The 16,134-nt window shown below is 54.0% G+C and overlaps 1 protein-coding gene across 4 annotated transcripts in view; it reads left to right on the top strand.

Moving 5' to 3' along the window:
- CDK16 (cyclin dependent kinase 16) overlaps positions 1-11,410 on the top strand; it is a 57,418-nt gene extending 46,008 nt beyond the window's left edge. For 2 of the 4 annotated variants that reach the window (XM_085534720.1, XM_085534718.1), the window contains exons 12-17: positions 2,086-2,191; positions 3,489-3,531; positions 4,397-4,487; positions 6,241-6,318; positions 10,158-10,204; positions 11,204-11,410. In XM_085534720.1, coding sequence (XP_085390846.1) covers positions 2,086-2,191; positions 3,489-3,531; positions 4,397-4,487; positions 6,241-6,318; positions 10,158-10,195 — 356 coding nt within the window. In that variant the 3' untranslated portion in view covers positions 10,196-10,204; positions 11,204-11,410. The remainder of the gene's footprint in view (positions 1-2,085; positions 2,192-3,488; positions 3,532-4,396; positions 4,488-6,240; positions 6,319-10,157; positions 10,205-11,203) is intronic. The other 2 variants (XM_085534721.1, XM_085534719.1) reach the window with 1 other exon arrangement.
- Positions 11,411-16,134: the final 4,724 nt, after the last annotated feature.

Below are 16,134 nucleotides of genomic sequence, written 5' to 3'. Positions count from 1 at the left end.
TTGATTTGGGGCTGTTTTGGGGTCATTTTGGGTTGATTTGGGGCTGTTTTGGGGTCATTTTGGGATGATTTGGGGCTGTTTTGGGGTCATTTGGGGCTGTTTTGGGGTCATTTTGGGTTGATTTGGGGCTGTTTTGGGGTCATTTTGGGTTGATTTGGGGCTGTTTTGGGGTCATTTTGGGTTGATTTGGGGCTGTTTTGGGGTCATTTGGGGTTGATTTGGGGCTGTTTTGGGGTCATTTTGGGTTGATTTGGGGCTGTTTTGGGGTCATTTGGGGTTGATTTGGGGCTGTTTTGGGGTCATTTTGGGTTGATTTGGGGCTGTTTTGGGGTCATTTGGGGTTGATTTGGGGCTGTTTTGGGGTCATTTTGGGTTGATTTGGGGCTGTTTTGGGGTCACTTTGGGTTGATTTGGGGCTGTTTTGGGGTCATTTTGGGTTGATTTGAGGCTGTTTTGGGGTCATTTGGGGCTGTTTTGGGGTCGTTTTGGGTCGATTTGAGGCTGTTTTGGGGTCATTTTGGGTCGATTTGGGGCTGTTTTGGGGTCATTTTGGGTTGATTTTAGGCTGTTTTGGGGTCATTTTGGACTGATTTGGGGCTGTTTTGGGGTCATTTTGGGTTGATTTGGGGCTGTTTTGGGGTCATTTTGGGTCGATTTGGGGCTGTTTTGGGGTCATTTTGGGTCGATTTGGGGCTGTTTTGGGGTCATTTGGGGTTGATTTGGGGCTGTTTTGGGGTCATTTGGGGTTGATTTGGGGCTGTTTTGGGGTCATTTTGGGTTGATTTGAGGCTGTTTTGGGGTCATTTTGGGTTGATTTGAGGCTGTTTTGGGGTCATTTTGGGTTGATTTGGGGCTGTTTTGGGGTCATTTGGGGTTGATTTGGGGCTGTTTTGGGGTCATTTTGGGTTGATTTGGGGCTGTTTTGGGGTCATTTGGGGTTGATTTGGGGCTGTTTTGGGGTCATTTGGGGTTGATTTGGGGCTGTTTTGGGGTCATTTTGGGTTGATTTGGGGCTGTTTTGGGGTCATTTGGGGTTGATTTGGGGCTGTTTTGGGGTCATTTGGGGTTGATTTGGGGCTGTTTTGGGGTCATTTGGGGTTGATTTGGGGCTGTTTTGGGGTCATTTTGGGTTGATTTGGGGCTGTTTTGGGGTCATTTGGGGTTGATTTGGGGCTGTTTTGGGGTCATTTTGGGTTGATTTGGGGCTGTTTTGGGGTCACTTTGGGTTGATTTGGGGCTGTTTTGGGGTCATTTTGGGTTGATTTGAGGCTGTTTTGGGGTCATTTGGGGCTGTTTTGGGGTCGTTTTGGGTCGATTTGAGGCTGTTTTGGGGTCATTTTGGGTCGATTTGGGGCTGTTTTGGGGTCATTTTGGGTTGATTTTAGGCTGTTTTGGGGTCATTTTGGACTGATTTGGGGCTGTTTTGGGGTCATTTTGGGTTGATTTGGGGCTGTTTTGGGGTCATTTTGGGTCGATTTGGGGCTGTTTTGGGGTCATTTTGGGTCGATTTGGGGCTGTTTTGGGGTCATTTGGGGTTGATTTGGGGCTGTTTTGGGGTCATTTGGGGTTGATTTGGGGCTGTTTTGGGGTCATTTTGGGTTGATTTGAGGCTGTTTTGGGGTCATTTTGGGTTGATTTGAGGCTGTTTTGGGGTCATTTTGGGTTGATTTGGGGCTGTTTTGGGGTCATTTGGGGTTGATTTGGGGCTGTTTTGGGGTCATTTTGGGTTGATTTGGGGCTGTTTTGGGGTCATTTGGGGTTGATTTGGGGCTGTTTTGGGGTCATTTGGGGTTGATTTGGGGCTGTTTTGGGGTCATTTTGGGTTGATTTGGGGCTGTTTTGGGGTCATTTGGGGTTGATTTGGGGCTGTTTTGGGGTCATTTTGGGTTGATTTGAGGCTGTTTTGGGGTCATTTGGGGCTGTTTTGGGGGTCATTTGGGGTTGATTTGGGGCTGTTTTGGGGTCATTTGGGTTGATTTGGGGCTGTTTTGGGGTCATTTGGGGTTGATTTGGGGCTGTTTTGGGTCATTTTGGGTTGATTTTGGGTCATTTTGGGTTGATTTTGGGTCATTTTGGGGTTTTTAGGGACGCCGACGGAGGAGTCGTGGCCGGGGATCTCCACCAACCCCGAATTCCGCTCCCATCGATTCCCCATTTATTGCCCTGAGGGGCTGCGCCGCCACGCGCCACGGTCGGCCCTATAAGGAACCCATGGCCCTATAGGGGAACCCATGGCCCTATAAGGAACCCATGGCCCTATAGGGGAACCCATGGCCCTATAGGGGAACCCATAACCCTATAGGGGAACCCACAGTTCTATAAGGAACACATGGCCCTATAGGGGAGCCCATGGCCCTATAAGGGACCCACAGCCCTATAGAGGAACACATGGTCCTATAGGGGAATCCATGGCCCTATAGGGGAACCCACAGCCCTATAAGGAACCCGTGGCCCTACAGGGGAACGCACAGCCCTATAGGGGAACCCATGGCCCTATAAGGAACATATGGCCCTATAGTGGAACCCACGGCCCTGTAGGGGAACCCATAACCCTATAGGGGAACCCATGGCCCTATAGGGGAACCCACAGCTCTATAGGGGAACACATGGCCTTATAGGGGAACCCACAGCCTTATAGAGGAACACATGGCCCTATAAGGAACACACAGCCCTATAGGGGAACACACAGCCCTATAAGGAACACATGGCCCTGTAGGGGAACCCACAGCCCTCTAAGGAACCCATAACCCTATAGGGGAACCCGCAGCCCTATAGAGGAACACATGGCCCTATAGGGGAACCCATGGCCCTATAGGGGAACTTACAGCCCTATAAGGAACCCATGGCCCTATAGGGGAACCCATGGCCCTGTAGGGGAACCCACAGCCCTATAGGGGAACCCACAGCCCTATAAGGAACCCATGGTTCTATAGGGGATCCCATAGCCTTATAGGGGAACCCACAGCTCTATAAGAAACCCATAACCCTATAGGGGAACACACGGCCCTATAAGGAACACGGGGCCCTGTAGGGGAACCCATGGCCCTATAGGGGATCCCACAGCTCTATAGGGGAACCCATGGCCCTATAAGGAACCCATAACCCTATAAGGAACACACGGCCCTATAGGGGAACCCACAGCTCTATAGGGGAACCCATGGCCCCATAAGGAACCCATGGCCCTATAGGGGAACCCATAACCCTATAAGGAGCACATGGCCCTATAGGGGAACCCACAGTCCTATAGGGGAACACACGGCCCTATAGGGGAACCTATAGCCCTATAGAGGAACCCATGGCCCTATAGAGGAACACACAGCCCTATAGGGGAATCCACAGCCCTATAGAGGAACCCATGGCCCTATAAGGAACACACAGCCCTATAAGGGGACCTTTGACCCTAGAAGTGATCCTTTGGACCCACAGCCCCCTCTGCCCCCCAAGTGCCCCCAGTCCCCCCCACTGACCCCCATCTCCCCCCATTCCAGGTTGGACCAGGAAGGTGCTGATCTGCTGGGGAAGCTGCTGCAGGTCAGGCCACGCCCCCTTCCTCCAAAGCCACGCCCACATCCCTTAAGCCACGCCCCTTCCCCAAAGCCACGCCCCCTTCCCCATCAAGCCCCAACAAACCCAGCCCATAGACTTCAAACCATGCCCCCTTTCACAAAGCCACGCCCACACCCCTTAAGCCACGCCCCCTCCTTTAAACCCCGCCCCTTCCCTTAAACCCCGCCCGCTTTCCGTATAAGCCCCGCCCCCTTCCCAAAGCCCCCTGTTCCCAAAGCCACGCCTCCTTCCATTAAGCCACGCCCCCTACCCTTAAACCCCGCCCACTTTCCATATAAGCCCCCCTTTCCCAAAGCCACGCCCACTTCCCTTAAGCCTCGCCCACTTCCATCAAACCACGCCCCCTCCTTTAAACCCCACCCACTTTCCATATAAGCCCTGCCCCTTCCAAAGCCACGCCCCTTCCATTAAGCCACGCCCCCTCCTTTAAACCCCGCCCCCTTCCCTTAAACCCCGCCCAGTTTCCATATAAGCTCCGCCCCTTCCCAAATCCACCCCCTTCCCTTAAGCCACGCCCCTTCCATTAAGCCCCGCCCACTCCCCATACAAGCCCCTCCCCGACCTATACATTTAAACCACGCCCCCTTTTCACTTAAGCCCCGCCCACTTACCTTCTGATCCTGCCCCCTTTTTCATTAAACCACGCCCATTTCAATCAAGCCACGCCCCCCTCCCCTCAAGCCCCGCCCCCCAAACGCCTCCCATTGACCCCATAAATGCCCCCCCCAGCCCCTCGACGAGTGGGCGTGGCCTAATGGGGGCGTGGCCCAATGTGGGGAATGGCCTAATATTGGGGGCGTGGCCTAATATTTGGGGGGGGGGTGTTCAGTTTGAGGGTCGTCGACGGGTGCCGGCGGCCGAGGCGATGGGTCACCCTTTCTTTGCCTGTTTGGGCCCACGGGTCTGCACACTGCCCGACAGTGAGTGGGCGGGGATTAAGGGCAGGGGGCGGGGCTTAAGGGGGTGGGGTCGTTTGGGGGCCGGGCTAAAGGGGGTGGGGTCAGAATAGGGCGGGTTGGGGATGAATGGGGGGAAATGGGGCCCAATGGGGGCAATGGGTGGAAGTAAAAGTGGGCGTGGCTTAAGGGAGGGGCGGGGCTTAAGTGGGTGGAGTCTTGGGGGCGGGGCTAAAGGGGGTGGGGTCAGAATAGGGCGGGTTGGGGATGAATGGGGGTGAATGGGGGCAGTGGGTGGGGGGAAAGTGGGCGTGGCTTAAGGGAGGGGGCGTGGCTTAAGGGGGTGGGGTCGTTTGGGGGCGGGGCTAAAGTGGGTGTGGTCAGATTGGGGTGGGTTGGGGATGAATGGGGGGAAATGGGGCCCAATGGGGGCAATGGGTGGGGTGAAAGTGGGCGTGGCTTAAGGGCAAGGGGCGGGGCTTCAGTTGGTGGGGTCTTTTGGGGGCGGGGCTAAAGGGGGTGGAGTCAGATTGGGGTGGGTTGGGGATGAATGGGGGGAAATGGGGCCCAATGATGGGAATAGGGTGGGGTGAAAGTGGGCGTGGCTTAAGGGGGGTGTGGTCTTTTGGGGGCGGGGCTAAATGGGGTGGGGTCAGAATAGGGCGGGATGGGGGTGAATGGGGTGAAATGGGGCCGAGTAAAGGGAATGGGGTGGGGAGAAAATGAGTTAATGAATGAATGGGGAAGAAGTGGGCGTGGCTTAAGCGAGGGGCGTGGCTTTGTGGGCGTGGCCTCGAGGTGGGCGGGGCTTATGTGGTTGTGAATGAATGAATGGGGCTGGAGGGGGGCGTGGCTATGAGGTGGGCGGGGCCTCTAGGTGGGCGGGGCTTATGTGGGCATGAATGAATGAAGCTCTCTAGGAAGTGAATGAATGAATGAATGGGGCTGGAGGGGGCGTGGCTATAAGGGGGGCGTGGCTCCAATGTGGGCGTGGCCTCGAGGTGGGCGGGGCTTATGTGGGCATGAATGAATTAAGCTCTCTAGGATGTGAATGAATGAATGGGGCTGGAGTGGGCGTGGCTATGAGGTGGGCGGGGCTTATGTGGGCATGAATGAAAGAAGCTCCCTAGGAAGTGAGTGAATGAATGGGGCTGGAGTGGGTGTGGCTCCGATGTGGGCGTGGCCTCGAGTTGGGCGGGGCTTATGTGGGCATGAATGAAGGAAGCTGTCTAGGAAGTGAATGAATGAATGAATGAATGGGGCTGGAGGGGGCGTGGCTATGAGGTGAGCGGGGCTTATGTGGGCATGAATGAATTAAGCTCTCTAGGATGTGAATGAATGAATGGGGCTGGAGTGGGCGTGGCTATAAGGGGGGCGTGGCTCCAATGTGGGCGTGGCCTCGAGGTGGGCGGGGCTTATGTGGGCATGAATGAATGAAACTAGGAAGTGAATGAATGAATGAGGCTGGAGTGGGCGTGGCTATGAGGTGGGCGTGGCTCTGATGTGGGCGTGGCTTATGTGGGCATGAATGAAGCTGTCTAGGAAGTGAATGAATGAATGGGGCTGGAGTGGGCGTGGCTATGAGGTGGGCGGGGCTTCGAGGTGGGCGTGGCTAGTAGGCTAGAAGTGAATGGATGAATGAATGAATGGATGGATGGAATGAATGAATGAATGAATGGGATGAAAGTGGGCGTGGTTTTATGAATGGGGGGCGTGGCCTAACCGGGTTGTGGGCGGGGCTTAACCCCCCCTTTGGCTCCGCCCCCTTTTCCCGCAGCCACCTCCATCTTTGCTCTGAAGGAAATCCAGCTGCAGAAGGAGACGGGGCTGCGTTCGGCCTCCCTGCCCGACCCCGGTGAGCCCCAAAAAGCCCCAAAATCAACCCAAAAAACACCCCTTCCCCACCACCCCCCCCAGTTCCATTTGGGACCCCTACATTCAATGTTGGGCCTCCTCCATTCAATGTGGGCCCCCCCCCCATTCAATTTGGGACCCCCCCCCCAATGTGGGATCCCATCCCCCATTATGGGGCCCCCTATTCAATATAGGACCCCCCCCCATTCAATATGGGACCCCCCCCCCAATCTGGGACCCCTCCCCCAATGTGGGATCCCATCCCCCATTATGGGGCCCCCTATTCAATATAGGACCCCCCTCAATTTGGGACCCCCCCTTCCTTTCCATTGGGGGTCCCCTCCTATTTGGGACCCCCCCCCCCCCATTCAATATGGGACCCTCCCCCAATGTGGGATACCCCCCCCCATTATGGGACCCCCCCCCCCATTCAACTTGGGTTCCCCCATTCAATGTGTGACCCCCCCCATTTAAATGTGGGACCCCCCCCCAATGTGGGATACCCCCCCCTATTATGAGACCCCCCCCCATTCAATGTGGGACCCCCCCATTCAATTTGGGACCCCCCCATTCAATGTGGGACCCCCCCCCAATGTGGGATCCCATCCCCCATTATGGGGCCCCCTATTCAATATAGGACCCCCCTCCTATTTGGGACCCCCCCCCCATTCAATATGAGACCCCCCCATTCAATCTGGGACCCCCACCCCATTATGAGACCCCCCCCCCCATTCAACTTGGGATCCCCCATTCAATGTGGGACCCCCCCCATTCCATTGGGACCCCCTATCAATGTGGGACCCCCCTCTAATTTAAGGACCCCCCTCATTGTGGGACCCCCCCATTCAATGTGGGACCCTCCCATTCAATTTGGGACCCCCCCCCGCAATGTGGGATCCCATCCCCCATTATGGGGCTCCCTATTCAATATAGGACCCCCCTCCTATTTGGGACCCCCCCCCCCATTCAATATGGGACCCTCCCATTCAATCTGGGACCCCCCCCCGCAATGTGGGATCCCATCCCCCATTATGGGGCTCCCTATTCAATATAGGACCCCCCTCAATTTGGGACCCCCCCCATTTAAATGTGGGACCCCCCAAATGTGGGATACCCCCCCCCATTATGAGACCCCCCCCATTCAATGTGGGACCCCCCCATTCAATTTGGGACCCCCCCCCCCAATGTGGTATTCCATCCCCCATTATGGGGCCCCCTATTCAATATAGGACCCCCCTCCTATTTGGGACCCCCCCCCATTCAATATGGGACCCCCCATTCAATCTGGGACCCCTCCCCCAATGTGGGATCCCATCCCCCATTATGGGGCCCCCTATTCAATATAGGACCCCCCTCCTATTTGGGACCCCCCCCCCCATTCAATATGGGACCCCCCCATTCAATTTGGGACCCCCCCCCCATTCAATGTGGGACCCTCCCCCAATGTGGGATACTCCCCCCCATTATGGGACCCCCCCCCATTCAACTTGGGATCCCCCATTCAATGTGGGACCCCCCCATTCAATTTGGGACCCCCACCCCAATCTGGGACCCCTCCCCCAATGTGGGATCCCATCCCCCATTATGAGGCCCCCTATTCAATATAGGACCCCCCTCAATTTGGGACCCCCCCCCACATTCAATGTGGGACCCCCCCATTCAATTTGGGACCCCCCCAAATGTGGGATACCCCCCCCCATTATGAGACCCCCTCCATTCAATGTGGGCCCCCCCCCATTCAATTTGGGACCCCCCCCCAATCTGGGACCCCCCCCCATTATGGGACCCCCCCCATTCAACTTGGGATCCCCTATTCAATGTGGGACCCCCCCATTCAATTTGGGATCCCCCATTCAATTTGGGCCCCCCCCCCCCCAATCTGGGACCCCCCCCGCAATGTGGGATCCCATCCCCCATTATAGGGCTCCCTATTCAATATAGGACCCCCCTCCTATTTGGGACCCCCCCCATTTAAATGTGGGACTCCCCCATTCAATTTGGGACCCCCCCCCCCAATGTGGGATCCCATCCCCCATTATGGGGCCCCCTATTCAATATAGGACTCCCCTCAATTTGGGACCCCCCCTTCCTTTCCATTGGGGGTCCCCTCCTATTTGGGACCCCCCCCCCCCCATTCAATATGGGACCCTCCCCCAATGTGGGATACCCCCCCCCATTATGGGACCCCCCCCCATTCAACTTGGGATCCCCCATTCAATGTGGGACCCCCCCCATTTAAATGTGGGACCTCCCCAAATGTGGGATACCCCCCCTCATTATGAGACCCCCCCCATTCAATGTGGGACCCTCCCATTCAATTTGGGACCCCCCCCCAATGTGGGATCCCATCCCCCATTATGGGGCTCCCTATTCAATATAGGACCCCCCTCCTATTTGGGACCCCCCCCCCATTCAATATGGGACCCTCCCATTCAATTTGGGACCCCCCCCCCAATGTGGGATACCCCCCCCCCATTACGAGACCCCCCCCCATTCAATGTGGGACCCTCCCATTCAATTTGGGACCCCCACCCCAATCTGGGACCCCCCCCCAATGTGGGATCCCATCCCCCATTATGGGGCTCCCTATTCAATATAGGACCCCCCTCAATTTGGGACCCCCCCCATTTAAATGTGGGACCCCCCCAAATGTGGGATACCCCCCCCCATTATGAGACCCCCCCCATTCAATATGGGACCCTCCCATTCAATTTGGGACCCCCACCCCAATCTGGGACCCCCCCCAATGTGGGATCCCATCCCCCATTATGGGGCTCCCTATTCAATATAGGACCCCCCTCCTATTTGGGACCCCCCCCCATTCAATTTGGGACCCCCCCAAATGTGGGATACCCCCCCCCATTATGAGACCCCCCCCCATTCAACTTGGGATCCCCCATTCAATGTGGGACCCCCCCCCAATGTGGGATACCCCCCCCCCATTATGGGACCCCCCCCCATTCAACTTGGGATCCCCCATTCAATGTGGGACCCCCGCATTCCATTGGGACCCCCCATCAATGTGGGACCCCCCCTCTAATTTAAGGACCACCTTCATTGTGGGACCCCCCCTCTAACTTAAGGACCCCCCTCATTGTGGAACCCCCCCATTCAATTTGGGACCCCCCCCTCTATTTTTATGACCACCCCCCCCCAGTTGTGGGACCTCCCATTCAATTTGGGACCCCCCTCTAATTTTAGGACCCCTCCCTCAATTTGGGACCCCCCTTCCCAGCATGGGACCCCCCCTCTAATTTTAGAACCCCCCCCACCCCCCATTGTGGAACCCCTATTCAATTTGGGACCCCCCCCCCCCAAATGTAGGATCCCCCTTCTAACTTTAGGACCCCCCTCAATTTGGGACCCCCCCCCTCCCTTTCCATTGGGGGTCCCCTCCTATTTCGGACACCCCCCTCTACTTCTAGGACCCCCCCAATTTCGGACCCCCCCCCATTCAATGTGGGACCCCCCCCAATTTAGGACCCCCACCAATTTCGGACCCCCCCCCCATTCAATGTGGGACCCCCCCCAATTTAGGACCACCCTCCAATTTGGGATCCCCCCCATTCAATTTGAGACCCCCCCATTCAATTTGAGACCCCCCACTCAGTGTGGGACCCACCCATTCCATTGGGACCCCCCCCTCTAATTTAAGGACCCCTCCCCCATTGTGGGACCCCCCTCATTGTGGGACCCCCTATTCAATTTGGGACCCCCCCTCAAGTATTGGACCCCCAACTTTCAATTTAAGCCCCCCCACCCAATTATAGGGCTCATTATGGCCAATTATGGACCCCCCCCCCTACAATTTTCGGGACCCCCCCCCAAATTTCTCCACAGGTGCCACAGCCTTTCGGGTCCTCGACACTGAGTTCTGATCCCGGCAGGTACGGACCCCCCCCCCCCATTAAAAAGACCCCATAAGCCCCCCCCCCCCCCAAAAAGGGTATTCCTATATGGGGGGGTTTGGTGGTCCTAAATAGGGGGGGGGAACTAAAATGAGGGGGGGGGGGCAAAATAGACCCCCAAAATATCCTATAAAGGGAGACTCAATTGGGGGGGGGGGGATTGTGGTGGTCCTTAATGGAGGGGGGGGGGCAAAAAATAACCTTAAAAGACCCCAAATAAGGAGATCTAAATGGGGGGGGGTCCTAAATTGGAAGGGCGGGGGGGTATTAAAATGAGGGGGGGGGCAAAAAATACCCCATAAGACCCCAAATAAGGAGATTTAAATGGGGGGGGGTGGTCTTAATTTGGGGGGGTGGGTAAAAAAAGACCCCAAAAAGCCCCCCCCAAAAAGGCCATTTCAATATGGGGGGGGTTGTGGTGGTCCTAATTAGAAGGGGGGGGGTCATTAATTTGATGGGGGGAGTCATTAATATGAAGGGGGGCCCACTAATTTAATGGGGGGGGTCATCATTAATTTAAAGGGGGGGGTCTCTAATTTGAAGGGGGGGGCCATTAATTTTAAGGGGGGCGTCATTAATTAGAAGGGGGGTCATTAATTAGAAGGGGGGGGTCATTAATTTTAAGGGGGGGTCTCTAATTTGAACGGGGGGTCATTAATTAGAAGGGGGGGGTCATTAATTTTAAGGGGGGGGTCATTAATTTTAAGGGGGGGTCTCTAATTTGAAGGGGGGGGCCGTTAATTTGAAGGGGGGCGTCATTAATTTGAAGGGGGGGGTCATTAATTAGAAGGGGGGGTCATTAATTAGAAGGGGGGGGTCATTAATTTTAAGGGGGGGGTCTCTAATTTGAAGGGGGGCCATTAATTTGAAGGGGGTGGTCATTAACTTGATGGGGAGGGGGTCTCTAGTTTAATGGGGGGGGGTCATTAATTTAATGTGGGGGGGGGGCTTTAACCCTTTCTTTTTCTCTCTCTGCAGCCCCCCCGGATGCCGCTGTGCCCCCCCCATGATATGGACATTATCCCCCCCCCCCCAAATACCTTATTGGGGTCCCCCCCTTCCATGGAATTGATGGACTATTATATTGGGGAGGGGCTAAACTAATGGGGGGGGTCTAGAATAAAGGGGGGGGGGTTGTCTAAATTAAAGGGGGGTCTAAATTAAAGGGGGGGGGTATCCATTGAATTGGGGGGGGCCACTTTTTGGGTTGAATTCCCTCTGTTTTGGGCCTGGGGGGGGGGGGGGGGTAAGGTTTATTTTTCCACTGCAATATGAGAACAGAGAATCTATGGGGTGGGGTGGGGGGCTTAATTAAGTGGGGGAGGGGCCTAATTAATTAAGAGGGGGGGGTGGTTATGTCTTCCGGTTGGGGGGGGGGGGGGTCTTGAGAAGGGGGGGGGGGGCATTGTCCCTTTATAGGCATTATGGGGGGGGGGGGCAGGAGCTCCACGCTTCCTCCTTGCTTACTCATAGGTTACTCATAGGTTACTCCGGGGTTACTCAGGGCCCCCCCTTCCCATCTGTGGGTGGGGGGTCTATGGGTCAGCATTGGGGAGGGGGTCAGAATGTGACCCCCCCCCCCCACTTGTGTCCCCATGGCCCTACTCCGGGTTTACTCCACCTTTACACCGCAGTGGGGCTGCTCCGGCCTTACTCAGGCCTTACTCCCTCTTTACTACGCTGTTACTCCGAGGTTACACTATCAGGGTCTGCATTGTTCCCCACAATATACGATAACGAGGAAGGCTAATTCCAATTTTACTCCTCCCTTACTCCAGGTTTACTCAGCCTTTACTCCGGGTTTACTCCATTCTTATTCCGGGTTTACTCAGCCTTTACTCTGGATTTACTCAGCCCTTGTTCCAGGTTGGATTCAGTCTTATACCAACTTCTATCCATATCTTTCAGCCTTATTTTAGGTTTACTCCACCCTTACTCAGGGCTTACTCAGCCCTTGCAGTCACACTGATATCCCTACTCAGCCCTTACTTCAGGTTTACTCCATCCTTAGCCCAGGCTTACTCAGCCTTTGGCATTGCTACTTCATCCTTACTCCGAGGTTACTCAGCAGTTTGGATTCTCTGCTATTCTGCCCTTACTCCGGGTTTAATACACCTTTACTCAGGGCTTACTCAGCCTTTGGGGTTCAGCCTTTACTCTGAGGTTACTCAGCCCTACTTGGAGGATGACTCCATACCTTATCTCTACTCAGCCCTTACTCTGGCTTTACTCAGCCTTTCTTCGAGGGTAGCTCTGTCACTACTCCTCTCTTACTCTGAGGTTACTCAGCCCTTGTTTGGGTGTTATTTGCTACTCTTTCTCTCCTCAGCCCTTACTCTGACTTTACTCAGCCCTTCTTGCAGGGTTACTCGGTACTCTGTCACTACTCAGCCCTTCCTCAAGGTTACTCAGTCCTTACGTAGGAGTTATTTGGTACTTTGTTTTTACTCAGCCCTTACTCTGAGTTTACTCAGCCCTTCTTGGAGGGTTACTCGGTACTATGTCACTACTCAGCCCTTCCTCGAGGTTACTCAGCCCTTACGTAGGAGTTATTTGGTACTTTGTCTTTACTCAGCCCTTACTCTGAGTTTACTCAGCCCTTCTTGGAGGGTTACTCGGTACTATGTCACTACTCAGCCCTTCCTCGAGGTTACTCAGTCCTTACGTAGGAGCTATTTGGTACTTTGTTTTTACTCAGCCCTTACTCTGAGGTTACTCAGCCCTTATGTAGGAGCTATTTGGTACTTTGTCTTTACTCAGCCCTTACTCCGAGTTTACTCAACCCTTCTTTGGCAGTTACTCAGTACTTCATCACTACTCCACCTTCACTCCAACAGCTTCTTCAATCAGCATGTTACTAACCCTTTACTCATCCTTTAATCGTCTATTTGTGCCCCCTATTACTCCAAGGTTTCTCAACCCTTACTAACAGGTTACTCACAGGTTACTCTTAACACTACACACCCCTCATGTTGTCTTACTCAGAGGGGACCCAGCCTTACTCATCACATCATAAAGCTGCCCATGCATTTACTCAAGGTTTACTCCAAGCTCTCCCCACCCTGCTGTGCCTTCTCTCATTGGCTAATTGGCCTTTCCCCGCTTACTCCGAGGTTACTCAGGCCTTACTTCTGGCCCTTCCTTTTCAGGTGGGGTCGCATTGATGTTACTCAGCCACTACACAAGAGTTACACAGGGGTTACTCAGCCATCACAACAGGCGCACAAACGTTACTCCCATATCAGCCTTTGCTGGCATCTCCCTTTACTTCGACCTTACCATGATGTTACTCAGAGCTTACACCCACTTTACTATGTCCTGCACCACTTCCAATCCCACCTTTACTATGATGGTACTCCAAAGTTACTCCCATTTAACTCAGAGGTTACGCTGAGGTTACAATCACTTTAAGGTTACTCTGAGGCCACTTTGAGCTTCCTCAACTCTTACTCTGAACTTACTCCCAATTTACTCCGAGGATCCTCCTGCATTACTCTGAGCTTCCCCAACACTTCCGCCTTACTATGACGTTACTCCAAGGTTGCTCCAGGGTTACTCCCAGTTTACTTCTGAATTCCCATCTTACTCCTGCTTTACTCCTTGGGCTCTATTCCCTTACTACAAGGTTACTCCCCCCCACATCCTGCCTTACTCCGCGTTGATTGCTTCAAATCTACTCCAGCTTTACTCAGAGCTTCCCATCTGACCTTACTACGACGTTACAATGCTGTTACTCCGATGTTACTCCTGGCTTCCCCATCGCTTCCATTCCTGCTTTACTCCGTTGTATGTGTTGTTACACCGTGGTTACTCCAAGGTTACTCCTACTTTACTCTTGCTTCCCATTACACTTCAACCTTAATCCAGCAATACTCAATCTTTGCTCCACTATTACTCCCAGGTTCATCTTAGGTTACTACGAGGTTCCTATGAGGTTACTCCGAGGTTACTCCCACTTTACTCCGAGCCTCCCCAACACATCAACTTGAATCCAACATCATTCAGACTTTATTTTGAGGTTACTCTGAGGTTACTCTCTGGTTACTCCGAAGTTACTCCAGCTTTACTCCGAGTCCCCCCCCCCACCAAACAACCCCAACCCCACTTTACTCTGGCCTTTACTCCGAGGTTACTCCCCCTTCACTCTGAGGGTCCCCGACCCTTCAACCTCAATCCACCTTTACACTGACTTTACTCCGAGGTTACTCCCCCCCCCCACAGCTCAGGATGGGCCCCTCCCCCTCCCCACGGCGTGTATATATGTACATAGGGGGCGGGTTTTGTATATGTGGCATCACTTGGGGGGGGATTGGGGGGGGGGGGGAGATGGAACCTGACCCTATAGATTCTATGGGGGGAGGGATGATCCTATAGGGCAGCTTGAGGGGGGGGAGGGGACCCTTTATTGCCTGTGGGGAGGGGGCTGACCCTATTATAATGTTTATGGGGAATCTGTTCCTATAGAGTCAATGTGGATCCAGACCCTACAGAGACTATGGGGTCTGGTGGTCTGACCCTATAGGGCCTATGGGGGCTGGGGGTCTGAACTTATAGGGCCTATGGGGGCTGGGGGTCTGATCCTATAGGGCCTATGGGGGCTGGGGGTCTGATCCTATAGGGCCTATGGGGGCTGGGGGTCTGATCCTATAGGGCCTATGGGGGCTGGGGGTCTGACCCTATAGGGCCTATGGGGGCTGGGGGTCTGAACTTATAGGGCCTATGGGTTATCTCAGCCCTACAGGGTCAGTGGGGTAGCCTGGCCCCATAGATCCAATATGGGCGGCATCCCTACACAATGTCTATGGGGTGATCCGTACCCTATAGCTCCTATGGGATATCTAAGCCCTATAGGATCAATGTGGGAGCCTGGCCCTATAGAGCCTATGGGGGGACTGTCCCTATGGCATCTATGGGGCTGATCCTGACCCTATAGTGCCTGGGGGGGGGGGCTGGGGGGGAGTCAGTATAGGTGCCATAGGGGCCCTATAGGGTCGGGGGGATCCTACAAGCCCTTCACCCCCAATGTGTGGGGCGGCTCCAATAAAGGCTGTAAGGGAACAAGGACAGAGTCCTTCCTTTGGGGTTGGGGTGGGACCCATAGGATCCTATAACACCAGGTATAGGGGACTCATAATCCCATATTCCCCTATAGAATCCTATAATCCCATATATAGGACCCCATAATCCTATAATACCCCCATAGAGTCCTATAATCCCAGATATAGGGCCTCAATCCCATAATACCCCCATAGAGTCCTATAATCCCAGATATAGGACCCCATAATCCCATAATACCCCCATAGAGTCCCATATAATCCCAGATATAGGGCCTCAATCCCATATTCCCTTCATAGAGTCCTATAATGACAGATATAGGGCCCCATAATATCCCCATAGAATCCCATAATCCCAGATATAAAACCCCATAATCCCATAATAACGCTATAGAATTCTATAATGCCAGATATAGGACCCCATCATAGAACCCTATAATCCCAGATTTGGGGTCAGAAACGTGGGATTTAGGGTTGGGAATGGGGGATTTGGGGTCTGAAGGGGGGATTTGGGGTTAAAAGGGGGGATTTGGGGTTAAAAATGGGGGATTTGGGGTTAAAAATGGGGGATTTGGGGTTAAAAATGGGGGATTTGGGGTCAAAAGGAGGGATTTTGGGGTTAAAAATGGGGGATTTGGGGTCAGCAATGGGGGATTTGGGATTAAAAGGGGGGATTTGGGGTTAAAAATGGGGGATTTCGGGTCAAAAGGAAGGATTTTGGGGTTAGAAATGAGAGATTTGGGGTCAGCAATGGGGGATTTGGGATTAAAAGGGGGGATTTGGGGTTAAAAGGGGGGATTTGGGGTCAGCAATGGGGGATTTGGGGTTAGAAATGGGGGATTTGGGGTCAGCAAT

This window comes from Coturnix japonica, unplaced genomic scaffold (genome assembly GCF_054131305.1).
Source record: "Coturnix japonica strain WE unplaced genomic scaffold, WE-NBRP24 Scf097, whole genome shotgun sequence".
Taxonomy (NCBI): Eukaryota; Metazoa; Chordata; class Aves; order Galliformes; family Phasianidae; genus Coturnix; species Coturnix japonica.
This window is presented reverse-complemented; position numbering and strand designations above follow the sequence as displayed.